This window comes from Ictidomys tridecemlineatus, chromosome 3, assembly GCF_052094955.1.
Source record: "Ictidomys tridecemlineatus isolate mIctTri1 chromosome 3, mIctTri1.hap1, whole genome shotgun sequence".
In the NCBI taxonomy this organism is placed as follows: domain Eukaryota; kingdom Metazoa; phylum Chordata; class Mammalia; order Rodentia; family Sciuridae; genus Ictidomys; species Ictidomys tridecemlineatus.
Genome location: NC_135479.1, coordinates 3,474,358 through 3,501,861, shown reverse-complemented (window position 1 = coordinate 3,501,861; position 27,504 = coordinate 3,474,358). Strand labels below are relative to the sequence as shown.

The 27,504-nt window shown below is 61.2% G+C and overlaps 1 protein-coding gene across 1 annotated transcript in view; it reads right to left on the bottom strand.

The window, feature by feature from the left end:
* Positions 1-26,694, bottom strand: part of Dnah17 (dynein axonemal heavy chain 17) — a 91,966-nt gene extending 65,272 nt beyond the window's left edge. Inside the window, exons 1-21 of the mRNA XM_078041542.1 lie at positions 26,350-26,694; positions 25,048-25,241; positions 24,445-24,637; positions 24,155-24,254; positions 23,812-23,897; positions 23,500-23,625; positions 22,797-22,949; positions 22,585-22,671; positions 20,724-20,891; positions 20,154-20,270; positions 15,315-15,580; positions 14,444-14,639; positions 12,314-12,460; positions 10,116-10,224; positions 9,480-9,583; positions 8,727-8,867; positions 7,520-7,663; positions 6,070-6,252; positions 3,774-4,028; positions 1,799-1,968; positions 1,092-1,314 (exon numbers count right to left, since the gene is read on the bottom strand). Of these exons, the coding sequence (XP_077897668.1) occupies positions 1,092-1,314; positions 1,799-1,968; positions 3,774-4,028; positions 6,070-6,252; positions 7,520-7,663; positions 8,727-8,867; positions 9,480-9,583; positions 10,116-10,224; positions 12,314-12,460; positions 14,444-14,639; positions 15,315-15,580; positions 20,154-20,270; positions 20,724-20,891; positions 22,585-22,671; positions 22,797-22,949; positions 23,500-23,625; positions 23,812-23,897; positions 24,155-24,254; positions 24,445-24,637; positions 25,048-25,241; positions 26,350-26,694 (3,507 nt within the window). The remainder of the gene's footprint in view (positions 1-1,091; positions 1,315-1,798; positions 1,969-3,773; positions 4,029-6,069; positions 6,253-7,519; positions 7,664-8,726; positions 8,868-9,479; positions 9,584-10,115; positions 10,225-12,313; positions 12,461-14,443; positions 14,640-15,314; positions 15,581-20,153; positions 20,271-20,723; positions 20,892-22,584; positions 22,672-22,796; positions 22,950-23,499; positions 23,626-23,811; positions 23,898-24,154; positions 24,255-24,444; positions 24,638-25,047; positions 25,242-26,349) is intronic.
* Between the last annotated feature and the right edge of the window lie 810 nt (positions 26,695-27,504).

The window sequence follows — 27,504 nt, the reverse complement described above, 5'->3', positions numbered from 1 at the left end:
CCCTTTCCTATCGGAATCACACGCACACACGTGTGTGTGAGCATGCGTGTTTGGGGGCGTGTGGTCCTCTGCAGTCTTGCCCCAGGTGGCGATCTGGGTGACCACCACCATCAAGGTAGGACTTACCCGTCCCCTTTCACCTGCCGCCTGGCACCCAGGAAGCTGCCCCCCTTCACGACCCCACCCCTCCAGGATGGCTGTTCTCTGTCCTGGCAAACGCTGCCCTTATCATCATCAAAGGTTTTAAAGGAAGCAAGCAGATTCCTGGCCTGTGAACTCTGCCTACAAACGGAGGGCCGCCCTGCTTCCCCGGGTGGACCAACTTGGGGTCTGCTGCAGCAGGGGCTCAGGCACCGCCCTCACATCCAGTGGCCCCACGTGTGGCCTAGGAGCCCCGCGGGGCTGACCGAGTGCTCCCGTTCACCAGGTCCCGGAGGGCCTAGGACATGATGGCAGAGCACCACGTGTGGTCCCAACCTGACAGGCCCATGGCAGGCTCTCAGCAGCACAGGGTGGCCCTGGCCACCAACCCCAGGGGGCTACAGGGTCCTTCCCCTGTGGCTCCTGGGAGCAGGCCTCGGCACGGCAGAGTTGGTGCCTGGCGGACGGGACACAGAGAAGAGAGAGGAGAGACACAGGCGGTCTGGGAAGGCCCGTGTCCTTAGTGGCCTCGGAGGAGGCTGGGCAGTGCCAGCCCCTGGCCCAGGCTGCCCACACCTTCTTTGATGCTGACAACTGACCACCACTCCATGGGCTGTAAAGTGCTGTGTGAGGGCAGCTTCTGTCCTTGTTCCCTGACCACCTCCTCTCCAGGGGCCTCTGTGACCTGGGTCTCCCCCCACCTCCTTGATGGTGGACCCAGTGTCAGGAGAAGGTGTGGGACACCAGGACCCTTTCAGCCTAACGAGACCATCGGAGGGGACCCCTGGACCCTGGAGGAGCTGCCCGAGGAGGCCCACCTGAAGCTGCAGGTAGGTGCCCTGAGCCCTGACCTCCAGAAGCCTCCTCTTTCCCCAGGGTCCGAGTGCCCCGCCTGCTGCTCCGGGACGCTGTCTCCACTGGGGCGGGCGGCCAGGGCCCAGGGCGCCTACCTGCAGCTTCAGGTGGGCCTCCTCGGGCAGCTCCTCCCCGTAGGTCCTGAGCAGCTCGATGGTCTGCTTCAGGGGCTCGAACATGCCGTCGGTGGCCGCCTGCCTCTCCTTGACCTTCATCAGGTGCCCCATCACCTCCACTAGCCCGTCGTAGTCTCCCTCCTTGAGCGGCTTCTTCAGGCCCAACTGGGACAGCTTCATGAAGGCTTCCAGGTCCGTGAGGCTGAGGGACCAAGGGAACCTCGGTGACAGGCCCCCAGCCCCGGGGCACCACACTGCACAGGGACTGGAGGCCCTCAGAGGAGGGGTCAGTGGTGAGGCCCTGCCTGGAGAGGGAGGGCCGCTGGCCCCCTTGCGTCCCCTGTCGTCACCCAGGCCTGGCCAACGTAGCTGGAGCTGATGTGGGAGTCCCAGCTGGGGGCTGGGTGGGCTGGTGTGGGACGCCCTCTCTGGGCAGCGTGCCCGTCACAGCCCGACTGCTGCCTGTACTTCAGTTCCGGGGCGTCTGCTGGGCTCTGGGCCCCCCAGGGTCTCCCTGGCGTCTGACGAGGACACTGTCGTGCTCCATAAACAGGGGTTGACGGCGGGGACACCACTGCAGGAACCTGCCCTTGCTGGGGGGCTCAGGGCCCGCCCGGGATGTCCTGGCTTCCTTCCCAGCCTCCCCACTGCGGAGCGCGGGTCGCGGAGGGTGGGCGCCTGCCCACCTGTTGACGACGTAGTCGCTCAGGTACCGCTTGAACATGAGGCTCCAGCGCTTGATGGTGTTGAGCAGGGCCTGTCTGAAGGGACGGCAGTCGCACTGCAGCCAGCCGTGGAACACCTTGGCGCTCTCGCACCTGGACACCTCCTCGTACAGCTTCTCGTACGAGTCGATCTGGAAAACCAGCCGCCGGCCGTCAGGATGCCGGCCGCCCTGGGCCTTGGGAGCCGGCGGTGCCTCCTGGTCGGGCTGCAGAGGGCAGCTGCCCGGCTGGCGTGCTCCCGGGGGGCCCTGGTGACAAGGTGTTTTCTCCCCAGGGGGCCTTCTAGCCCACGTTCACCCCGAGAAGGGGGTGGCCTGCCGGGACAGAGTCAGATACACCTGGAGCAGGCAGGGCCCGGAGCTGCAGAGGTGGTCACAGGCTCCCAGGGACCCCGGGAGGGCCAGGTGGCACTTGCTCACAGGCTGTCTCCTCGCTGTGCCTTGGGGTGGCCCGGGGAGGGCTCCTTGCTGGGCACGTCCCTGACCTTGTGCCTCTTGGTGCTCTGACCTCTGGGGCCTCCCTGGGCGCGGGGCTGCAGGCAGCCATTCCCGGGCTCTCCCAGGGCCTGGCTCTCGGGATGGGTGCCCTGCCCTGGCGGAGCGCTTGCCGAGGCCTGGGTTGGTCCCCAACACCACACAGGCACACTGTCCCCTGCCCTCAGCACCCCAGGGTGGCCCCTGCCACTCAAGACAGCCACCGAAGCCCTGGGCCTGTGGGGGACCATGCTGGCCAGCCCTGGGCCTGTGGGGGAACATGCTGGCCAGCCCTGGGCCTGCCTGTGGGGGGACGATGCTGGCCAGTCTTGGGCCTGCCTGTGGGGGACGATGCTGGCCAGTCTTGGGCCTGACTGTGGGGGACCATGCTGGCCAGCCCTGGGCCTGCCTGTGGGGGGATGATGCTGGCCAGCCCTGGGCCTGCCTGTGGGGGACGATGCTGGCCAGCCCTGGGCCTGTGGGGGGACCATGCTGGCCAGCCCTGGGCCTGCCTGTGGGGGACGATGCTGGCCAGCCCTGGGCCTGCCTGTGGGGGACGATGCTGGCCAGCCCTGGGCCTGCCTGTGGGGGACCATACTGGCCAGCCCTGGGCCTGTGGGGGGACGATGCTGGCCAGCCCTGGGCCTGCCTGTGGGGGGACGATGCTGGCCAGCCCTGGGCCTGTGGGGGGACCATGCTGGTCAGCCCTGGGCCTGCCTGTGGGGGGACGATGCTGGCCAGCCCTGGGCCTGCCTGTGGGGGACCATGCTGGCCAGCCCTGGGCCTGCCTGTGGGGGACGATGCTGGCCAGCCCTGGGCCTGCCTGTGGGGGACGATGCTGGTCAGCCCTGGGCCTGCCTGTGGGGGGACCATGCTGGTCAGCCCTGGGCCTGCCTGTGGGGGGACGATGCTGGCCAGCCCTGGGCCTGCCTGTGGGGGACCATGCTGGCCAGCCCTGGGCCTGCCTGTGGGGGACGATGCTGGCCAGCCCTGGGCCTGTGGGGGGACCATGCTGGTCAGCCCTGGGCCTGCCTGTGGGGGGACCATGCTGGTCAGCCCTGGGCCTGTCTGTGGGGGGATGATGCTGGCCAGCCCTGGGCCTGCCTGTAGGGGACGATGCTGGCCAGCCCTGGGCCTGCCTGTGGGGGGATAGTGCTGGCCAGCCCTGGGCCTGTGGGGGGACGATGCTGGCCAGCCCTGGGCCTGCCGACTGCTGGGTCCTTCCCACAGACTGCAGCAGGGCTTCTGCTAATGTGACCCGTGCTCCCCCACCTCCCGACCTGCCCTGGGGTCTGGGGCCTGGGGCCTGCGTGGTCCCCCCACCCCTCCTCTGCACAGTTCCCTCTTGGTGGTGACTGTCCCCTGATCTAGGGGCCTCAGCAGACCATGTCTTCAGGGGTGACACTGGGATTTACACCCAGCCCTGGCGTCCTTGACTGGGGCACTCGGCGGCCTGGGCACACCTGCTCCTGGAACTGCGTGAGGGCCGGCGGCGTCTTGGGCATGGTGATGTCTGTCCGAGTGTCCAGCTCCTCCGCCGTGGGCACGTGCCCGAAGATGAGGAAGTTCCGCATGAACTCCTGCAGGTCGTCCGTCCAGAGGTACGAGTACCGCTCCATGGAGTCCTGGTACTCCTCCGCCTCCTTCATGGCGTTGATGACCAGGCCGGACAGCTCCTCCCGCATCTCGATGAGGTCCGTCTGGTCCTCCAGTTCCGTCTGAAAGAGGGCGGGCGAGGCCGGGGGTGAGCCGCCTGCCGCCTGCGGTTCTGACAGATGCTCCCTCCCGGCCTTGGAAGCCGCTGTGGGTGGGGCAGTGGCGCCCAGCTCCCACGGCCGGGGACGGGTTTGACGCCAGTGTGGTTTCTGCCCCCAGGACCCGGATGACTCCCACGTCAATTCCCTCGTTCCATTCTACTCAGCCCTTGCCGTGTGCCCTGTGCTAGGGTGGACAAAGGAGGGCCCACAGTGGTGTGCTGTCCAGGTGCAGGGCAGACTTCCATCAAAGAAGCACAGAAACAACACCTGCTGGCTCTGACCCTTGCTCTAAGGTGTGATTCGGAGGAGGTCAGGGAATGCCCCTGAGAAACGACCGTTGGGAGAAGAGCTGATGGCAGGCAGACAGAGAGCCAGCAACCAGCCAGCATGTGCCAGGGCCCTGTGGTGCCAAGAAGCAGAGTGGGGAGTGGAAAGCCGTCTCCCCCTGGAGCCTGGAGCAGGGCTCAGGAGGCCTGTGCTGGACTGGATCTTTTCAGTTTTTTCAGTTTTAAGTGACAGATCCCACTCAAGTGGTGTGCAAAAAGAGAACGCTTGGATCGCGTGATTAGTGAGTCCCAAGGTGGTGCGTGAGTGTTCGTGAACCAGGTTTTATTTTCTGTCCCTTCTGGTGTCCTGCAGTGTCACGACCTCCCTGTGGAGAGAGGCTTCCTCTGGAGCAGTTCCTACAGCCACCGAGGCACGGCCTGGAGTGGCCTGTCCTGAGCCCACGGGCCAGTCCTCAGTCTGTCCTCGGGGGTGAAGCTCCACCTGGGCCCCAGGGCGGGTAGGGGGGCCCCGGGGTGCGTGTCTCAGCTTTGGGGCACCCGTCTTGGGTCTGCTTCTCAGTGACTGTGTTGGTCCCCGGCTGTACCTGAGCCTAACACTTTGGCCAGCACTGTGGACCCCACTGGTCAGCTGGGCCAGTGGGAGCTCCCTCCAGCAGCCAGGTGGCGCCAACTCCTCAGACAGACAGGCTTCTCCCTCCTACCGGTCCCCCTGCAGGGCCATCGTCCCCTAGGTCCCTAGGACTTTAGGCTGGCAGCCTGGACCCCACCAGGCTCTCAGCTCCAAGGTCTCCTGCTCCGTCCCGTCTGCCCTCACCCCAACTCCTCCAGGCTGTGCCATCAGAAGCACCCCTGGGATTCTCCGCCACCCAGGCCTGGGTGCCTGGGCCTGCGCCATCTGCCCCCCGTGTGGCACGGGTCAGACTCAGGCTGTCTCTGCCGCTAGCTGGCAGGCTTTGAGAGACCCTTGGCACACAGAGCCCTTCAGTTCTGCAACGTCCCGTCCTGGCGTCCCCAGGGTCTCTGGGACACCCTGTGTTGGGTGCCATGAGAGCCCTGGGTGGGGGCGGCTAGCTCTGTCCACAGCGGCTGCTGGTCTGGGGAAACTCGGGTGGGGGTGGAGGGCAGCCCCAGGCACCGCACCTCCAAGGGCACTTGCTTGTCTTGTGTGTGCCAAACTGTGGCGAGCCATTCTGAACTCTGGGACAGGTTGCTGGGCTCACGGGGGACAGGCATGCCACCTTTCTGTGACTCAGAAGTCACAAGCCCGACTCCGTCTGGAAGATCCTCCCGCCCGTCGGGAAGAGTTCTCAGCTGCACGTGGTAGAAGGTGCCCGAGACCTTCCCCGGGAGTCAGCGCTGTCCTCCTGCGTCCCCACTCACCTCGCCACCCAGGCAAAAATGCACACGCGCGTTCACAAACACCAGCACACACCAGACTGGAAATGCCCTTGTGCGGGGCCATCCCCAGAGTGGACCCACGGGCAGCGGAGACCACATTCCCCACATCCGTCTGGGAGTGACACCCAGGGGACCAGAGGCCCCTGGGGAAGGACAGATGCAGGGGAGGGAGGGAGGGAGGGAGGGAGAGAGAGTTTGCAGTCCTGGGGACTCCGGGCCACTGCTGTCACTGTGCTGAGCTGGGGGCGCCATTCTAAACCCCAGAGCAAGGGCTGCCCACACAGGGAGAGGGCAGGCCACAGTCAGCCACGACTGACCTTGTAGTTCACCTTGCCCTTGGCCAGCCGGGGGATGAGTCTGGCCACGTTGTAGATGTCATTGACCAGGCCCTCAATGAGCGCCAGGAAGCCACGCTCAGAGCCCACCTCCAGCGACGGGTTGAAGGTCAGCCCTTCATCGTTCAGCTCCATGCGGATCTCAAACAGGGGCGCCACACTCTCCTGAAACAAGGGGTCGCGGTCAGGGCCGTGGCTCTGACGGCCCAGCACCGTCCTGGGCACTGTCCGAGGTGAGGTTGGGGGAATGCCCTTCTCAGCAGGGGTCAAGCGCAGGCCCAGGGACCAACACCGCAGGAGCAGGCTGTGTGGGGAGGCGGTGCCCGGGGAGACGGTCACTTGGCCCCAGGCCCACAGCTGCTGACCATACGCTGTGTGGCCTCAAGAAGGTCACTTAAGCTTCAGTTTCCATGAATGTATAAAGCAAGGGTCATCAGTGTGGAGGGTGGGGACAGCTGCTGCCCGGTCTCCAGGTTACTGGGACAACCAGAGGACACAGCCCTGCTGGCTGCCCTCATGTTCCCCGGCTCCTGTTGCCAAAGCTCCCCGGTGGCCGCAGCCCCGTCTGCTCCTGGAAGCCCTGGTCTGGCACCCTGTCACAGCAGAATGGACGAGGAAGTCACGGACCCGCCCCTGGGACCTGCGCTCCTCCTGTCCCCCTCCGTGGCTCCAGCATCTCAGGGCCATGCTATTCCTGTGGGTGACGGGGTGCTCTGACCTGCCTCAGTGGCAGTCCTCAGAGTCACTTGGCAGTCACCATAACGCAGGGGAGTCGGGTGGGGAGAGGGTCACCCTCTTGGAGGGCCCGGGGGCCTCTTGGTGGAGTGAACCAGTGCTCCCTCTTGTCTGGCCTGGTTAGCACTCTGCCTAGCAGGGGATGGCAGGTTCCTGGCCAGGGTTGCTGGCGGGATCCTGGTCCCCACCAACACATTCAGGGGATAGCAGTGCCTGCTCCGCCCCTCCTGGCCACAGGTAGGACCATTCTCTCAGATCCATTTAGGTTTTTTCCAGCTGATTTGTGCTGTTGGCAGACTGAGGTGACTGGGAATTCTGATTTTAATAGGAAGATTTTTATAACTTTTTTTTTTTTTTTTTGGTACCAGGGATTAAACCCAGGGGCACTTCACCAGCGAGTCACATCCAAGCCCTTTTAAAATATATTTTATTTAGAGGCAAGTTCTCTTAAAGTTGCTTAGGGCCTCGCTAAGTTGCTGAGGCTGGCTTTGAACTCGCGATCCTCCTGCTTTAGCCTCCCGAGATGCTGGGATTACAGGTGTGCGCCACTGCACCTGGCACATCCGTTTATCTAGATAAAGAAACTCCACACCACGGTCTCCCAGCCAGACCTCACCTTGTGTTATGGGGAGAGCGTGTGCACGCCCCCCACCCTCTCACACCCACACCTCGGGCTGGTCCTGCCCTGACCACTTACATCCAGGACCATGTTGTCCATCAGGTAATTGAGAGACTTGCGGATGAAGAACTCGAATTCCTTCAGGACCTTGGTGTCGATGTAGGAGACGTAGTCCTTCCAGGGCTGGCTCGACGTGTCTGCTCTGAACAGCTCTGTGTTTTCCTGCAACCAGCGTGTTGGTGTCAGCTCACGGTTCAGTTCACAGGACTCCCTGGGCCACCTCCGTCCTTGTCCTCAGCCTCTCTGAGGTGCCTGACTGTGCCAGGCCGCTCCCTCCCCCTCCAGCCAGGTGTCAGGGATCAGCTTTGACACTCCCTCCCTAAGGCCCTCTTGGAGCAACCCCTACCCATCTCTGCTGGGTGTCCCCCTGTCCCCCACCGGCCTCCCTCTAGCCATCTGTTCATTCCCACAGTGGCACAGACGGCCACTCTGAATGGTTCTGTGCTTGGTGGGCATCCACTTTGAGGCCCAACTTGAGAAGAGCAGGGTTGGCTGTCCTCTCCAGCACCACCCCCCGGACCTGGCCGTGAGCATGGGTCAGCAGGAGCTGAGGGAGGTGGGTGGGCAGGGCTGGGGTTGATGGACAGAAGGACAGGCAGCCCAGCTGAGTCGTTCCCTGGGGTAGCAGCCCTCAGAGCCACACGGGCCATCCTCCCAGGGGACCTGCCATCAGAGCCCACACCGTTCCTCTGCACACTGCCCTGGGGAGCCCCAAGCTGCCCCCATACTGTCTGGAACTCCAGGAGGGAATTCTCTTTTCCAGCTGATGCAAAGCCTCAGTTTTCATGGCTCCCCCCGCCTGGTGCCCAGGCGGAGCGTCCCGTGGTGCCTGTGTCACCCCCTCGCATGGCCTTAACTGTGCTGGCTGGAAGCACCTCGTGCCTGTTCTGCTGCCCACCCTCACAGACGGGAAGCCCGGGGATGCAGCCTGACCCTGGAGAACAGGCTGGTGCAGAAGGGAGGTCACTTCCCTGTGCCAATTCTGTGCAGGGCGGGAATGGGTTCCGATCCCCCGGACAGAGGAGGGCGGACACACCAAGAGTCAGGCTTCCCAGCCCAGAGCCCCAAGGCCGGCTGTCCTAAGGAAAGTCTGTCTTAGGTTAAGGACAGGGGCTGTGGTGGCACTGACCGCGGGTGCTGCCCGCGGGATGAGCTCTCCACCTCTGCCTTCTCTCCGCCCCCCTGTGAGGGGCAGGCCCGTGGCTCCCCAGGACCTCGCGCTCACCGTGACCATGGCTTGGATCTTGGCGCCGGCCTCCTTGACGGCAGTGTAGCGCTTGTTCAGGTTGACCGTCCTCCCGTCCAGGTCCAGCAGGGCCTCTTTCTTGTTGTCCTTTCTCTCAAACAGGGGGTTGGCTGACCAGTCCTGGAGGGAGGGCGAGAGGGCGCAGGACCTGGAGAGGCTGTGACTCTGCCCCCCTTGGCAGCTCCAGGGGAGCCCAGGTCTCTGCGCCTAGTTGGGGCCCTGGGCATCTCGGCCTGACTTCTGACAAGGTTCCCTGAGGGCCTACTCCATCCAAAGGATGACTGAATCAAACACACACATAGCGGTGGGCAGGATGGGGGAGGAAGTGACAGAGGTGAATGGTAACAGAAAACAAGTCTCACAGCCAACCAACCACGGGAGACTTGGAACGGGAGCTGAGCTCCATGGCCGTCCGCGGGATGAGGTGGACGTCCTGAGAGTCCGGCCCACAGCTCACGGGAGGCGGAGTGCTACAGACGCTCTACTGGGCTGTGGCCTGTTCCCGAGGGCCAGAGCCTGTCCCATCCCTCTCTCTACTGCCAGGCTGGCACCGTCGGCCCGCACCCCTCTGCTGAGCTCAGCACTTGGGAACAGAATCCAGTTCCAGGGTGACATGCTGCATGTCCAGGGCCTTCCACAGCAGGGTCCCGTGCTTTCTGCCGCACACGGCCCTGCCCAGGCCTCCCTGCGCGCCCTGTCTCCTTCCCCGGTCCTACCCTTGGGTCCGCTCACCTTCATGGCCTGGGAAATCCCTTCAATGTTCTGCTTCGCCCTCTGCATCCTGTTCTGCAGGTCGTGAAGAACCTCCCGCATCTCTTGGATGTACTGGAACACATCTGAAGACCAGCAGACAGCAGTGTGACGGGAACAGCTCTCCAGGGGCCCTGGGCCACGGCCGGCTCCCCAGGCCCGTCTCCTGCTCGGCAGAGGAGAGCAGCCGACTGCCTTCCCCCCAGAACCCAGGACTCCTGGGTTGCAGCCCGGCCCTGGGCTCCGGTCCCTCCAGCCACGAGCAGAATCCCAGGGATCTGAGCCTCCTGACAGAGCCGCCTGGGCCAGAGCAGCCGGGGAAGAGGTGAGCCCTTCCTCTATCTCCAGGCCGCCTGCAGCGGGCTGAGACATGTCGGTGGGCTTGTTCTCTCTCCCCCGACAATCCCCAAGAGGCCTGTGCCCAGTTCTGCATGTGACAGCCCTGGGCCCTTTGGGACAGGGCAGTGGGTAGAGTGACCCTGGGCTCTGGACCTCAGCCTGACACAGCTGCAGCTGCTGCAGGAGGCCAGGAGGTGCCAGAGCCGCTCCTGGAGCGTCTCGGGACCCGCGTGGGCAGCTGGGACCCCGTGGAGCCCGGGCAGTGGGTGGCCTGGGTACCTTCACTGTTCCAGAACAGCGTGGTCTCAGCGCTGGACAGCCTGTCGTCGATGGCTTCCAGCTCTGACTTGATGAGCGGGTACTCCACGTCCATCACCGTCGCCTTGATCTGCAAGACAAGGGCCTGTTCCTAGCCGAGGGGGACTTGGACCCCAGGGGGGAGAGACAAGGCGAGGACTCGGGCTTCTCCACACCCGGCTGGTCACCAGCATGTAGTTTGGGGGGAATTATATGTAACTTATGTTTCAGGAGATTCCGGTTTTTACAGTGATTTTTGTGACAAAGGATTTGCATCACCATGGGAAGAGATGCGCCCTGTGACTAAGATGTAACTTCTATTTAGAAAACAAAACAACTTTGAGTATTTGTAATTAAATAATTGATGAAATTTCAGACCAATTTTTATTAATTATCATACTGACAGAGATAGTTTAAAAGAGAAAAATGGGGGGAGCGAAGAATAGAATAGAATAGACATCGCCTCTGCTCTCCTGATGTTGGGCAGGATGGACATCACCTGCCCCCTCTCTCAGGCTCTGGGCTCACACTGAATCACCACACTGGCCTTCCGGGCTCACAGCTCGCAGAGAGCAGGCGTGGGGAGTTCCTGGCCTCTGTCGCGACGGGAGACAATCCCTTGCCATGAATCTCAGGTCTAGCTCCCTGTCCCATTGCCCTGCTCTCAGGAGAACCCTCCCAGGGGACCACTGGCCAAGCAACGTGGCCACCCTTCAGTGCTGGAGAAGCCAGAGACACACACAGTCTCCAGAGCCACCTTTGGCCAGCACCTCGACTCCTGCCGAAGGTACAGGCTGTGGACTCCTGACCTCAGCCCCAGAAGACCAGGGGCCTGTGCTGTTTCAAGCCTCCTGCTTCGTGGTGCTGAGCTACAGCAGCGACAGCAAACCCACACTGAGTTCGCACCTGGCCGTCTGCTGTGGGGGCGGGGGTCAAACCTGGGGTCCAGGGGGCACCTGTGTTAGATGTGCCTCATGGTGACTACATGCCTGGGAAAAAAGCAACTAAAGAATATCTATTATTGTTGTTATTATTATTGTTATTTTGTGGGACTGGGAATTGAACCCAGGGGTGCTCAGCCATGGGCTACATCCCCAGCCCTCCTGAGTTTTAATTCTGGAACAGGGTTTCCCCATGTTGCTGAGGCTGGCCCTGAACTTGGCATCTTCCTGCCTCGGCCTCCTGGGCTGATGGGATTACCGGTGTGGGCCACTGGGCTCAGAGGAAAGGTTATTCCAGCTTATGGCTCCTAGGGTTGCAGCCCTGGGTTGACCTAGCTGCTTTGGGTCCGTAGTGAGGCAGGAGGCTGCTCACCTCGTAGCAAGAAGCGAAGGGAGAGAGCAAGAGGCTGGGTCCCACGCCCACTGCTTCAAGGGCACACTCCGTGACCCAGCTTCCTTCCCGTGGGCCCCACCTCCTGAAGGTTCCGTTCCCCCCACCCCCACCCCCACCCCCATAGCGCCACGGGCTGGGGATGTAGCCCATGGTTGACCAGGGGATGCTAAGATCCAAAGCATAATGTCCCTTTGCCACCCTGTGGTTGGGGTCTCTAAGAGAGGGGGTCCCCAGGACAAAGACAGGCGTGTTGCTCTGTGCCCCACCCGCAGGCCTCCCAGGCTCCCTCTGAATCCCTCTGGTCCTTCCGCCAGGAGGAAGGTGCTCTGAGCAAACAGCCTTGTCACAGCCCTGTCACCAGGAGGCACTGTCTGCAAGCCTACCGACTACCACAATGGCAGCCTCTTTGTGACTGTGTGCCCGCGACCCAGGTCTGACACCAGGGGTCCAGGAATTCTTGAACACAGAGCTGCAGGCGGACTGGCCACGTGTCCAGGCACCTCCCCGCTGGCCCAAGCCCCGGGAGACCGACAGTCCCAGCCTGGGTTCCAGAAGTCCCTTCCTCCCCCAATTTAAGAGAGGAATGGAAGTACGTGGCCTTCACGTTATCCAGGAGAAGTTCAGGAGAGGAAAGCCTCTCGGACGAAGTGTGCAGGCCTGCCGAAGCCCAGCGGAGGGACTGCTCCGGGTCCCCACCGTCCTCGCACACCTGACCGTGAGGGCTGGAACCCCGCGTGGTTGCGAAGACACACTGTTGGTCCTCTTCTGCGTCCAGAGCTCACCCCCTGCTTGCTCTCAACCAAAGCCGAGACTTGGCGGGAAAAGCACACGAGGTCGCGGCCTACCTCATTGTACCAGCCCACGATGAGCTCCAGGTTCCCCACGAACTTCCGGAAGGTCTCGTTTTCAGAGAAGAGGTGCTCCGCGCTGCCTGGAATCTCTTTTTGCTGCTGGAAATTCAAATACTTGACTTCTCTCAGGACGGCCACCAACTAAATGGCAAAAGAAGATGAAAGACCACGTTAGCAGGGAAGCTGGACGCAGCAGGAACAGAGGTGGCCCCGGGGCGTTGGCGGGAGGCTGTGTTGGCTCGCAGGTCAGGATGACTTCACCCTAACCGTGGGTCCCTGCCAGCACACGCTGACACATCCCCACCTCCCCGCTCTGGCCTCTTCCTCCCCTCGCCCACCCCAGGCTGTGTGGAGAAAGGCCTCCTTGAGGGCTTCACCTGGGTCCTCTAGGACCCTTCCCCTTCTCTTCCCACCTGGATTTGATGCAGGAGAGCAGGGTGACCCTGCCACTACTGCTCTGTCCCCCAAAGCCATCCCCATCAGGACTGGACAACACCTCCACGCTGCTGATTCATCCGCCATGTCACATGGCCTCCCAGCAGCGGGTCACTTCCACCATGGCTTCCAGGACACCAGACTGTCCTGGTCACTCTTATCACTCTCTTGAAAATCTGGGGATGTCCGTGTTGGAGAGCCAGAGTGTGGTCCTTCTCATCTGGTCTCATCTGACCTCGTGGCTTAAGATACGATCCGTGTGTCCATGAGCCCCACAGGGACGTCTCCAGCCCCAGCTTCTCTCCCCACCTCCAGACTCTCAGACCCCTGTCAGCATCTGCCCTCGAATGTCTGACCCCTCAAATTCCATGTGCCAAACAGAACAGCGAGCTCTCCCTCAGCCTGCTCTGCCTGCCCCTCCTGGTCCAGTCAGCTGATGGTCATTCCATCCTCTGGTCACCCAGCCCCAAACAAGGGCCTGACCCCTCTCTTCCTTCCTACCCTGTACCCAGGCCTTGCAGAACCTCGGGCACCACCGTGGGGTCTGCCACTCCTCACCACCTGCCTGGCTGCCATGTGCCCAAGCCACCACCCTCCGGGCTGGGCTGTCATGTCCCACCTGCACTGCAGCAGAGGACTCCAGGCTCTGTCCAGCCCTCGTGGAGAGGGGTCTTTCACAGATGTAAATCAGGCCCAGCCTCTCTGCCATCTGGCTCAAACCCTAGCCCTATCTTTCAGTGGCCCCTGAGGCTTCTCCTCACCTCGTCTCCACCGCCTCCCCTTTGTCCACTCTTCCCGACCCCACTGGCCACCTTGCTGGTCCTAGAGCATGCTGGACACACTCCCGCCTCTGGGCTCTGCTGGACCCGTGGCTCAGAGGCCCTTGGCTGTACCTCTCTTGGCCAGCCCCCGCACCTCTGGCAGACCTGGACCACACCTAACCTGCACCCCCCAGCCCTCCTGTACCTCTTCCCAGCCCCCTCCTCCAGCCCTGCGGACCCTCTTCACTGCCCTCCCCGTGCACCTGCTGTCACGGGTTGACACGCGGGTGGTATCCCTGCCTCTTTGTGCCATTCCCTCTCTCTCTCTCTTCCCCCACATTCCCTTCGCCTCTTGAAGATAAGCTCCAGGAGGGCAGGGCAGAGACCTTTGATTCTCTGGTTTATTAATTTTCCCCAACACATGCACACAGTAGGTGCTTAGTAAATGTTTGTGGAATGAAAGAACTAACGGATGTTAGTGAAGGGGAGTTTCCCTGCCTCCCTGGTGTTACCCCCACACCCCGACAGGACGGGCCCCAGGCGGCCTCCGCAGGAGCTCAGCGCCCCCGCTTCTGTCCTCTGCACACCCAAGCTGACCAGGTCACAGCTCACTCGGGTGACTTCTCCCCCCACCCTTTTGTTAAATTTTCAAATCGACGTTTTCCTCTTGGGATCAAATGAAAAGTGACCAAGCTTTAAAGAGGGGCATTTTTGAAAGTCTTTTCAAGGACACTACTGTTTTGCCTCGTGTCTCAAATAGATGCTGGACACACTTAAAAATGCTTCAGAAATAAAGTGGCCACCGCCAACGACATCAACAGCAACCTTCACAAATGAACGCTGTTGGTGGGATGGGCCACCTCAGAGCCACAGTGGGCCCTGGGCTCCTCCTGTCCCCCCAGCCAGACCCCTAGCTCCCGGGACCCACCGCCTTGCTGAAGTTGACTTGGAGCAGGCCGGTGGTGGTGTGTCGCTGGATGAGCGGCTGGCCCAGGTTGAAGTGGCAGTCCTCGTCCACCTTGTCCACCCACTGCCTGTAGACCCTCTCGCGGTAGCTGCGCAGCAGCTCCAACATCTCGTCGTATTTCTGGTAGATCATCTTGGCCTCCATGCTGGACATGACCCTGGAATCAGAGTTGGGTGGAGCTGGAAGTCACCAGGCTTCCCTGGGACGGCTCGTCTCGGCAGCCTCCGGCTGAAGCACCAGCCAGCCCCCTGCTTCTTCCAGGCTGATGGGCTGAATGTTCAGGTGGACCGTGGCCAGACCCCGGCATACCACCAGAACTCGGACCCACAGTCTGTCACGGCCAGCCCGGGGAGCCAGCCCCCCAGCTGAAGCCCCAAGTCCAGGAAGCCAACGGTAGCCCAGGTGGCAATCTCCGCGGAAGGCGAGGGTTGGACGGATAACCGCTTCCCTAACTGGAGAAAAGCCGTCCTCAGGTGACTACTTCTAACCAGCTGTACCCCCACCCCGCGGCCATCCTCCACTGCAGCCAGCCTTAGAGCCTCTGCCAAGGGCAAGTGGCCCTGGCTTGGTGGCTGCTTGGTCCTGGCCCACGGCAGAAATAGCCTCAGTGTGTTCCGTTTGGGCATCTTGGAAATCTCCCCAGGCTGGTGGTCAAGGGTGAGGACCCGCCTGGGAGGGCCTTTGGGGGAGGGGGGAGGCCTGCAGGGGCCTCTCTGGAACTTTGTTGTGGAAGTGAAGGCTGGTGGGCGGGCAGCCGGGGATGGCGTGGGCTCAGGAAGGGCCTCGTCCCCTGCGGATGAGGCTGCCCGGGGCCTGGCCAGCTGGCACTCACGGGTGGTCGATGTACTTCAGGTGCTTCATGGACACCTCCAGCCTCTCCTGCAGCCCCAGGCTCCACTTGAGCTGCCCGGCCACGGAGGGCATGTTCTTGTGGATGGGCGGGATGTCGCCCTCTGCAGACGCTGCCATCTGGGCATCGTACAAGAGCTTGGCATTGTCCAGCTCGGTGTCAAACATCTCCAGCATGGTGGAGTACCTGGGCACCACCTCGGCCAGGATCAGGGGCCGCTCCAGGAGACTGCCGCACATGTACAGGAGCTGGGGAGACAGCAAGAGCACGTCTTCTCCAGAGTTCCCGCGTCTTGCCCTGTCCCCAGCCCTGTTCCCAGCCCAGGGCTGTTGACAAAATGGGCAGGGCCAAGCTTTACGATCAAGAAAACACGGACTTTGTCCAAGCAAAAAATCCACTTGGACATTTCTCTGCCATCTGATTGTGGCACCTGCAGGGTCCCGGGTTTCTGTTTGCGGAGCCCCAACGTGCTCGGCTGACAGACCAGTGTGCCCGCTGGCTCTGAGGCCCAGGAGAGCTCATCCCAGGCCAGGGCGACAAGGGTGTGGGCAGGGAGACGAGAACAGCGGCCCAGGCCTGCACTCCTCTACCCGGGCAGCTCTGACGGCCAGAGGAGAGAGGCTTTTTCAAGGGTCCCTCCTCTTGGGAAGACCAGGCTCAGGCGAGGAAAACGACATCGACATCGGGAAGTTGGTTTCACTCTGAAAAGCAGCAATGGTGGCGGGCGGGGGAGGGACGGTGAAGGGGGAGGGTCCAGAGAGCAGGAGAAAGACGGCCACCCAGGGGCCCCTGCTCTCTGGGCTCACCCAGCTGCCAGCGGCCACCAAGGACCCAGTGGGGCCCTGCAGGCAGGCCTGTGTGAGTCCCAGTCAGTCCCAGATTTGGGCTTGGAAAAAGAACCACCACTGTCCCCAACAACGTGCTTTAGAACGGAAGACCTTCAGGCTCTCTACAAAGTCAAGTGGAACAGCCGCGGCTCCTGAGGACACTCAGGCCAGCCAGGCCCTGCTCTCCACGGCCACCTGCAGACACAGGTGGGCACCACCTTCACCTTTTAAAGTCCACCTGAGACAGTCGGGGGCAATGCCACTTCCTGGCTCTTCCCCCCCCCCCTTATTTTCCCATTTCTCTTCCTTCTCTTTTGTGCTCACAGATTTTTTTTTTTTTTTTTTTTTTGGTTTCTGGCTTCTGGGGGGGAAGTCCATCTTATTTCCTTCCAGGAGTCACCTGCACCCACAGGTGTTCTTCACAGGAGAACCTGCACCCAGGCCGCGCGGGCACAGGGGAGTGGAGGGGCTGGAGCGGAGCCCATCCTGGCAGGGCACGGGGCCGTCAAGGGCAGGAGAAGGCTCTGTGTGAGATGCCTGGGGACAGTTGGAGGTCGAGCCTTTTCTGACCTAGCACCATGACAAAGTGGAACTGGACAGTGACTTCCTATGAGAGCATGAAGCTGCATCTGGGCCCTAAAGGGCGGGCGCCTCCTCCAGGACCCAGGGGAAGGACAGCTCTGGGTGGTTCCAGGAACACTTCTAGGCACCTGGCTGCTTCTGAGACCTGCTCCACACAGAGAAGGCCAGGACTCCCGGGTGCTGCTCATAAAGGTGACCCTCCCTTCCTCCCCATCTGCCCACCCTAGGAAAAACGCCCTGGGCAGGGCTCAGCCCGCACCTGGACGGTCCTCCCTATCTGTTGCTCCTCTTGTTCTAAACCACATTTATGGGGGAGAAGCCTCCGGGTGCCTTTGGGGCTGAGAGACTCCCATCCAGGAGAGCGCCCTGCCCTGGCTGTGAGGGGAGCCGGCGGTCACTCCACGTTGTGCCGATCAGCAGGGCCCAGCCCTTGGCTACCCCACGTTACACAGCAACAGTTTGCCATGAGTCACTCCAGGCGACTCCCTTTCCAGGCGGAAGGGCTTGGAAACATGTCGGGGCAAGTAGGTAGCCACCAGGTATTGGACATAACTCCAGCTGCCCAGCGCAACCAGAAGGCACAAACCGAAACAAGTTCATTGCCCCGTCAAAGTATCAAACCAGAAGCACATGAGCGCATGGCTGTATCAAAGCCACATCAGGGAAACGAGGCCCGTGAGCCTGTCAAACAAACCAGACCACCCGGTGAACACATCCCCAGATCCTCGGGACTCCCGACTGTCCCCGGGACTGCAGCTTAGTCATGTCCTGAGTGACCTGGTCCACCCTGCCTGCTCCCCCAGCTCTGGCCTTGGCCCTGGCCATGTTGGAGTGGCCGGTCCTCCCCATGCCTCTGGAGTTCTCAGGCTGGGTTTGCCTCCTCTGGCCAGCTGCCGCCGCTCTTTGGCACCTGTCACCAACCCCAGTCCTTCTGCATCCGCTGTGTCCCTGTGTAAAGTGGGACGTGGGACGTGCGTGTTGCAGACAGAGGAACTGAGATTGGAGTGGGCTAACAGAATGTGTGGTCGCTGTGGTCTCCATACCAGGGAACTGCGAGGACTCGGCGAATTAAACCCGGTGAAAGCCCCGTAGCTGGTGCACCATCGTGATTCAATGAATTCCCATGTTGTGGAAAGACACAAAGGTGCCGAGTCTGTGTTGCTGGCAAAGCTGACGGCGGGGGTGGGGGGTGGGGGTGGTGGTTCCTATTCCCTGAGCCTGTTTCCTCCCCTGTGCACCGGGGAATAACTACTATAAGAGGGGACGTGCCAGCCACCTGGCCAGCTCAATCCTGCGCTCTCCTCCTTGCCCTTTTGTTTCGGAGACCCCGACCTCGGGCTCTCCACCTTGACCTCTTGACTCAGAACCTCTGGGTTAGTAACCGGATGCGGCTGCACAGCAAAGCTCTGCGCTGGAGTGAGCCACCTCCCCCAGCCGCAGCCCCTGGGTCACAGAGCCAAGGCTGCTGTTGTGTGCTAGGCTGGGTCCTAAGTGACCCTCAACCCCACACCTTCAGCAGGCAGGGGGCAGTCGTCCTATCCTGCTTGGGCGGTCAAGATCCCAGAAGGACGTCAACACACCACAGAGCAGAGCAGCGGGGGTGCCCCAAGAAGGGAAGCCGGCTCTCGGCCTCAGCCAGTGAGAGGGAGGAAGGAGCCCGGGGGAGGAGGAGGAGGGAGGGGCCGGGTGGTGTTGGGAGGGAAGGAAGGACAGGAGGAGCACTCCAGGGAGAGTCCCAGCACGCGGCACGGTAAGCCCCTCCTAGGTCACGTGTGCGCATCCCTGTGACAGCAGCGTGAGCTGGACCCCACCCTGGACATCCCATCAGGCTCCGCATCCTCCACCTGACCCCAGGTGGGGTCCGGTCCCCAGGCCTGGCTTTAGCAGGAATCCTGCTCAGGTGATTCAGACAGAGTCCCTTTCCCACCATGTTCCTTCTCTCAGTAGCTTTCATCTCCTGACCCCTCCTGCTCCTGGGCTGTGGGTTCCACTCACCCACGCTGTGTTCAGAGTTGACCCAATTTCTGTCCCCCATTGTCAGATCCTGTTGCAGGGGTCCCTGTAGCCATTGCTATGGGCCCCAGTGAAATCTGCCTTACTGAGATTTTAATTTTTTTCTTTAACCACAGCATGAGACAGCACTGATTTGCACTCGGTGGTATTTTGCTTGGGGTGCCAACCATCCAAGACTTCATTGGTCATTGTATTTGCAGAGCTGCCAATGCCCACGCATCTGCATCTTTACAAAGGATGGTTAAAAGACAAAGGCACATCCTGGTGAGATGTTTGTGCTCAGTCAGGGGCAGGGGGCTTCCTGGGTCCCCAGCCCAGCTCCAGGAAGCCAGCCCTGACGTGCCCCAGAAAGATGGCCAGTCCTGGGAGCCCACGCAGCCAAGCTCAGAGCTGTGGCCCTCCCAGGCCTGTCAGGCCCAAACTCAGGGAATCTCCCTGGTGCGGTGCTAATCAGCCCTCCAGTATGGAGCTCCAGCAAAGGGCAGTGTGATGTTTTGAGGAACCTAGGATTTAGGGGGCTTTCCAGTGCCATCTGCTGCTCAGAGAGAGAAGGCACGAGAGCCCGAGGATTCTGAGACTGACCAGACCCCCAGAAACCACCTTGAGATGCCCGGGCAGTGTCAGCCCACAAGTGACGCCTTGCCAAGTCTCCTTCAGAAGGGGAGCTGGGAACCCCCAAGCAGGTCCTCGCTCTGCAGTGGCCACATCCTCCCTCCAGTGAGTCTTCCTGGCTTTTCTAAAGGAACCTCTGCTGAGAGGTACTGAAATTCTTCTCTTCATGTGCATCAAGGACGCCACCAGTCCTCAGTGGAGGTCCCCAAAGGGGACGTGGGGGTGAGGGAACTCTGGCTGGGAACCCCTGGGGACCCTCTCCTGGAGAGCAGGGGAAGACAAATGAGCCCCCTGAGCATAGATCTGAATCGACCCTTCAAACACACGGAGAGAGGGACAGAGGCTGGACGTGGGGGAACAGACCACAGGCCTTCAAGAGCAAACATCAAAACCGTCTCGTTTTGTTAGAGTCACAGGTCTGGGACGACTCGGTGACCTCAAGTCGGTTCCAGAATCGGCCGTTCTCGAGACTAAAGAACCACCCGAGACCCACCTGCCTGAGGCAGATGATATCCCCACAAAACATGCTCTGCAGACGTCAGCAGCCCTGGGCAGGCAGAGCCAGGCGCAGGCCTCACCTTGGGACCTGCGGCTTGGTGCTGGGTACCCCCCTCCCCGTCACACTGCCTTTCTCTGGAGGCAGCAGATCAGCCTCAGATCAGCCCTGAGCCGGGCTCCTCGCGTGCCCAGCTGGGAGTCTGAGGGAAGGGGTCTGGCTGCGCCTGTCCTGCTGGCTGACGCGGCCCAGGCGGGACTCACGGTGGGCAGCGCCCAGCTCCCCACTCACCTTCGCAGAGGACTCAATGGAGCTGCAGTCGTCAAACGCTTGGCAGAAGATGGTGGCCAGCCTCCTGTCCAGATCTTGGATTTTCGTCTCAAAGTCGGCGTAATCATTGTCAAAACTCTAGAAGAAAATGGTGGGTAGTCGGCCCGTGAGGCCGGGCAGTGGGTGGAGCCTCCCCCTGGTGAGAAGGTCTCGGGTGAAGTCCAAGCCAGGATGCCCCTTGGTGTGGGTCTGCTCCTTGTGTGGTTTGTGTAACACTTTTTTCTGTTTTGGGGACAGTACTGGGCACTGAACCCAGGGCCTCCCGCCTCCTAGACTAGTGCGCTGCCTCGGACCCATATCCCCAGATTTTATTTTATTTTTAACTTTGAGACAGGGTCTCACTGATTTGCCCTGGCTGGACTTGAAGCTCACTCTTCCTGCCTCAGCCTGAGTAGGTGGGACTAGAGGTGTGTACCACCGTGCCCAGTTCCTTGACAACTTTTAAGGTGGTGGACTGCAGGTGGCCTGCTTCCTTCACACGCCTTTCTGCTCCTTGGGCCCAAGCGCACCCGTCCCTGCCCGAGGACTCACCAAGTCTCCAGGGTCCAAGGGATCGTATTTGCACTCGGCAAAAACCTTCACCAGCTCAAAGACCTCGTCGTAAATCTGAGTCACCATGCTCCCCAGGATGTTGCCCCGCACACCCCCGAGCTCGATCTTCTCCAGCTTCAGAAACTCGATGGCAGTTTTGTAGAGATCCTGGTGGGGAGAGGGAGACCCCCATGAGCTAGTCCTCCATCTCCAGCTGAACTCCAGGGTCCTGTGACTCAGCTCACTCTGACCCTAGCAGGGAGGGCCAGGGACCAAAACACCCTGGTGACAAGGCTTGTGTCCACCTGTGTGATGGGCTTTGAAGCTGTTTCTGGGACAGAGAGGGGGGGGGTAGAGAGAGTCGGAAGGAAGGGGTCTGCGCATCGGCTGCGTGTTAGGGATGCGGACAACAGGGGGAGGTGAAGTCTGGGGTCCGGTCCTGACCGTTGCTGGTGGAATACGTCACTCAGTCAACAGCACTGTTCAGAGGCCTCCGTCTGCCCCGCCTGGGTGGCTCCTGAGGCTCCGCCCACTGGGCTTCTCTGCTCTCAGGAACCGTCCACACTGAGCAGCAGCAGGTGGCCCTGGCAGGTGTGCACATCCCTCTTCCTCTGCGGGCTTCTGTCTGTGGACCTGCCCTTCCCCGCGGCCTGTGTCCTTCCTGAGTCTGGTTCCCTCTCTGCTCTAGGCTTTGCATCTCACCCACCCTAACCCTAACCCTAACCCTAACCCTAACCCTAACCCTAACCCTAACCCTAACCTGTTGGCAGGTGCTTCTGCGTGTGATGTTCCTGTTTCCTAAAAGAGGTCCCCAAGGTCCCTAAAGGACACCCAGGTGCCAAGCCCAGGGCCAGGCAGGGTTTAGAACGCAGATGCTCCTGTGGGGTTGGCGTCACTCCCCTGGGGGTGCTGCAGCTTGCTGGGGCCGCCCTTGACCCCAAGAGGCCTAGGATGCACCAACCACAGGGCCACAGGGAACCCAGGTGAGCGGAGAAACAGCCATGTCACCTGCTCTCAGGCTTCGACGGTCAACATGGAGGACAAGGTAGGGAGGCTGGCCCGACTGGCCTGGGCAGTGAAGCCCTTTGCCCCACTCCCAAGACCTCCTCACCCCCAGAGCCTTCATCCTGATTCAGAATCTGCGACACAGGAACCCACAGCCACCCGGCCAGATCGCCGTCTGAATGAACATTTCCATCCCGCGCTCTCAGGGGGCTTCCCCGCTCTGCCTCCCAGAGGCCTGGCTGAGAAAGGTCAGCGCTTTCCTAAAATATCCTATAGTTAACGCTCAGTGGCTCCAGGATTACTCCCTTCCCCATCTTTTGAGTCACATGTGCACAGTTAAAAAAAAAAATCAGCCATGCAGAAGATGGCAAAGCAGACAGCCAAGCCTCCGTACCCCTCCATCTGGACCCTCTTTCCCCAGGGAAAGCCATCCTGGCCCACTTTCAGGCTCTCATCTGCTGTGGGTCACTCTGCGGGTCCACCAGGGCCTCTCAAGTCTTCCTTTGTGATGATTTAGTCACTACCTGCCCTTGTCCTCCAGGCTGCCTGACTGAGTGGCCATTGAACTTGTAGCTACCTGCTCGCGGAGTGAACTCAGGGCAGACGCAACCCAGTGGGTCATTTCTGACCTTGGCAGACAGATCCAGCTGCCCCGGACACAGACAACTGGTCTTCCCCTGTATTTTCCTTACTGGCAGACTTTTCTGGATATTTCGTTTTTTATTTTTGCAATTCTGGGGGTGGAAGCCAGGCCCCCCCACATTAGGCAGGTGCTCCACCACTGAGCCACCTGAGGGTCATTCTAGAAAGGCCGGGTGGGAAGTCGAGGTGAGGCGGAACAAAGCTTCATTTTTACCTCAATGGTCTGGATGCGGTGGAAGAAAGAGTTCATTCTGGAGAAGGCGAGGGAAGATGGGAACTCCCAGGGCACGGGGTCCTTGTTCTTGGGGGGGGGGAGGAGAGAGAGGGAAGCCGTGTTTGCTTCAGACGCCCACCTACCCGACTGCCGGCCGGGGTGCGGTGGACGTGGGTGTTCCCAGGGTGACCTGCCGGGGCGGGGGGCGGTACCTTGAAGAAGAGCTTCATGTTGGAGCAGCAGAAGTCGTAGGCCTGGAAGACCCGCTTCAGGACGTGCACAGACAGCGAGATGCCACTCAGGACCTCCTCGATCTCGCCCTGCAAGCCCTTCAGGACCTCCTCGGGGCTCAGGAAGGTCCGCGTCTGGACAGGACAGAAGACAGACTCCTGGAGAGACGCTCAGGACGAGGAGCCATCCCCCGCGAGGCCGGGGGTCTGCTTCTTCTGACGGGGGACTGTCGCTTGGGCACTTGGCACCACCCAAATGCCAACTGCTGAGCCATTTTCAGGGCACTGAGTGGCTTCCCATACTTGTCCCCTCAGCCTGTGCCAAAGCTGCAGTCAGAATGGATTTGGGTCACAGATGACTAGGGACCCTCCGGGAGCGAGGACTGCAGGCTGATTTGCATGCACGCAGGCAGCCTAGGGCTGCAGCCTTCAACCCAGCACTGATGACTAAGGGCGTGTGTTGAGGGACACAGGAAGTGCCTGGGTCTTGGGGTGCAGGCTCCCTGGGTGAGTCTCCTCCTGCAGTGGAGTGGGCAAGGAATTCCCAGGCTCTGGGAGACCTCCAGGTGGCCACCAGAAGGACCCACCCCCAGGATGCTCAAGCCAACATCCCGGCCCTTTCTCGGTGGCTGGGGAACGGAGAGGAAGGGGGCCAGGCCCGGCCGGGCGGGCAGGCGAGGCTCACCATCTCAATGATCTGGTTGCACAACTCCCGCAGGATGACGATGACCCTGGAGGGCGTGTTGTAGTGCTCCGAGGTGGCCCAGATGAAGGCGATGGTGTCCAGCACCTTGGCAATGAAGTTCGGGAGCTGGAGAGAGACGGGCACAGGCACACGGGGACTGGCTTTGTCATACTGCCCCAGCTGGCCCTGGGCACCCAGGGGAGGGTCCCAGAGGACCTTGTACATCTGTGACAGAGAGAAGCCTGCAGCCCCCTGCCCCCAGGACACAGCCCCCATCATCACACACAGCGTGAGCTTCCCCTGCCAACACACCACGGCGAAGTCGGCCTGTTCCATCTCCTCCAGCGAGATCCGCAGGGGCTTCAGGTACAGAACGATGTCGTTGGCTTCCTTCAGCCCTGAGTGGAACAGGAACAAGCTCTGGTCATTGGGGGGGGGGGGAATCCCGTCAAAATGGCACCGTGCCAAAGTGGCTGGGCTTCCTGAGACCTGTTCCTTCAAGACACGGGATCATTCTTGGAAGGAGGGGGCCGGAAAAGCGGCTCGTGGGGGACATGTATGCCCTCTGGAGTCGGTGGGCAAGGGACCTGTCCAGCCCCTCCCAGGAGGCACGGCTGGCTTCCTCGGGGACTCCCGGGCGGTGTCCCGGGCGCACCTTCGGTGACGTTCATGTAGACGTTCTGCAGGGCCGGCCAGTAGCAGCTTTGGGCTTTCTCCAGGATCTCCACTATTTTGTTTACTTTGGGCCTGTTGAGCTGAGAGAAGATTCGGGCCCCTCAAGTGAACTTGCAGACCCTAAAACGGGGGCAGCCCGACTTGAGGCGGCTGGAGAGGGGGAGCTTGTGCAGGTCTTGGGAGACTCTGGGCAGCCAGCGCTGAGGGGCTGAGTACCGGGCCGAGCCGCCCAGCAGGGACTGGGCCATCGCAGCCGAGCAGAGGCCCTACCTGCTCGTGGATGCACTTGAGGTTCATCAGCCGGGCGTCCCAGAACTGGAACTCAACCTGGGGCAGGGGGTTCAGCCCGTCCAGGAGGGCCTGGGCCGAGTCCTTGCTCAGCACGTCCCGGATCTGGTGGGACCAGTCGATGATAATGGTTTCAATGGCGTGCAGGAGGGAGTTGTCCAGGGAGGAGGGGATCCTGCCAGGCACAAGGGAGGACCATGCTCTTCCGGCCACACACCTGCCACAGCCTCCACCTAGCCTAGCATCCACCTCTGGACCCCCCTGCTGCCTCTTCCTGTCCCTCAGCACTGAATCCTCAAGCCGAGCACGCTGGCTCCCGGCCGTGTGGACGCTGAGGCTTCGTTCACGTGCGTGTGCGGATGGCACTGGGGAGCCACAGTGTGTGAAGGGGTCGGGGGGTGGCTGGAGTCGGAATCCCAGGGACTCCTGTGCTCTTCCTTCCCTGCCCTGTGCCATCTACCCAACTTGGTGCCACCCAAGGTGCCCTCCTGTCCTTGGGTGTTTCAACAGCTGCAAAACACAAAACGCATTTGCCACAAAGCGCTTCCCTTGCCCCAGCTCAGGCGCCTCCCGTCCGGCCAGTACCTCTCCATGGACTCCAGAGCGCCATCCAGGTTCTCCAGGTTCTCGGGGATGGGCAGCAGGGTCTTCCCTTTGATCTTGCCGCCCATCACAAACATCTCATTCTTGAGCTTGTGGACTTGCTTCACGATGTCTTCGGAGACCACCCGCGGCCAGCCTTCCATGTTCTCGCTCTGGTTGAGCAGAGAGTAGAGGACCTGCACGGAAAAGCTGCTGTCGTTCACCCCAGCTGCCCCAGGAGGCTGGGCCTCAGCGCTGGGGAGACAGAGTCCTCCTCCACACCAGGCAGCGGGGGCCATGGGTCGTTTGACCTGGCAGTGACAGCCCAGCTGCCTGGTCTTTGCTGTGGCAAAGCCACCTCCAAAAAGGGAGGCCCACCTTGAAATGGTAGCATCTTGCCCGAAGCACTGTTCCATGTCGTCCAGAATTGCAGAGACGGGCTGAGCTGAGTGCCCAAGTCTAAGGCAGAGTCCCACCCCCAGCACTTTGGGATGTGACCGTAGCTGGATATAGGGGCCTTTGAAGAGGTAATTAGGGGTAAAATGAGGTCGGCAGGGTGGGCCCTAAGGTAAGAGGACCCGTGTCCTCACAAGAGGAGATGGGGACGGAGGCAGGCAGAGAAGGATGACCCTGAGAAATAGGGCAGAGGTGGCATCTACATGCCAGAAGGTGTCAGGAGCCACCAGCCAGCTCTGCCCCTCAGAGTGCCAGTCTTCAGGACCACGGTGGAGCGCGGCCTGCTGAGGCCCAGCCCAGGTGCGCCATGAGCTGGCCCTGCTGCCTGGGACAGGGACCGTGCGCCCCCGTCGGGCCGACTGTGCTCACGACTCTTGGACTCGAGGCTGGGAAGCCCTGTCCATCACCTTGTTCTGGGCCCTGCTGAGTGGCCACTGGGCATCTGATTTTCCCAGGGACCCAGGTTCTCATTCTGCAATGACTGCGGCAGGTCTGACCCCCAGGCATGCCCCGTGCCGTACTGCACCTGCTGACAGGGCCAGGGAGGCTGCAGGACGGCGGCAGAGGGGTACAGAAGATGCCCGCCCACCCTCCTAACTCGGAACGGGGGAGACCTTCCTGCTGGTCCTTGGTGGCCCACTCTAGGTGTCCGGCAGACTCTAACGTGGCCTGGAGAACCAGGGGGTGGGCAGGGCTTCTCAGACTGCACCACCCAGTCCTGTTAGGATGCAGGTCTGTCTGCATTTCTGACCAGTTTCCCGGTGCGGCTGCAGTGTCTCTGGGCTCCTCACTGTGAGTGTGAGGGACAGCGTGGGACCCAGCCCCTCCCGGCCTCCTGGACACACGCACCTCTTCCACCACCGCGATCAGCTGGTCCACGGGCAGAGGGCTTATGTCCCCATAGAGCAGGTTCGTCTTGTAGTTGAGCTTGTTGATGCTCTCTGGCTTCGTCTTGATAAAGTACACCCCCTTGGTCTTGAGGGACTCTGGGAAGCCCAGGCAGGGGACGATCATGCCGGTGACATTGAGCGTCAACACCAGCACGGTGACTTCTGGCTTTTCAAAGAACTCTGTGAACAAGGCCAAGTTCTCCTCGGCTCCCATCAGCTTGCTCCACTTGTCGGGCTTGAACTTGAGGATGAGGGAGGCGATTTCCTCCAAGTACTCGAATCTGACGTCGGGTGTAATGGTCATCTTGGTCCTGGCTCACGCCTCTGGCCTCTGCGCGGCGAACAGACAGGTGTCAGATGCGCTCCCAGGCCCCCCTTGCCCGCCCCTCGCTGGGCCAGTGGCGTTCTCCCACCAGCCCACGGAGCCTGGTTTAGCTGTGGATGGGCTGTGGCGGGGGACGGGCCAGGAAGTGGTGTCCGGGTGCTGTGGCTGGACACCGGCCCTGGCCCTGCTGTGGGGTGTCACCAATGGAGTAGTGTGTGCTTGAGTCACTTGTGGCCATCAAGTTAGTTGGTTAAGAAAGACAGAGAAGAACACTGGAGGAAGACAGAGGAGGTGACCTGTCCAGACATTCTGAAGGCACCGGGGGAGGAGAGGACAGAGGGTGGTAGAAAGGGCCCAAAGAAGGGACAAAAGACACCTCACCCCAGTGCTTATGAGAAGCAGAGGGGGAGGGGCGGCAGGCCACATGCGGGGTGCGGAGTCCAACTGTCCCCATGGGACCCCAGCCGCCGTGGGCCCAGCGGTGCCCTGTCCTGCACCCTGTCCCTTTGGACCCTGGAGCCACTGCTCAGATGCCCAGGGGTGACTCCCCTGTGGCTCCTCCTTTAAGAGGGTACTAGAGAGTTGGGGTGAGGGAGCTCCTTAAAGAACCTACCGGAGGCCCAATGGTGAGACATCCAGGGCCTCACTGTGAGCACGGTGTCTAAGGAAAGGCCAAAGCTCTCGGGCATCAATATATTTAGTATGAAAATATTCTTAAATATCAAAATTAGTGCAAACCAATTCATTTAAAAATATCAGAATTTCCCGTAAAGGGGCTGGGTCGGGGGT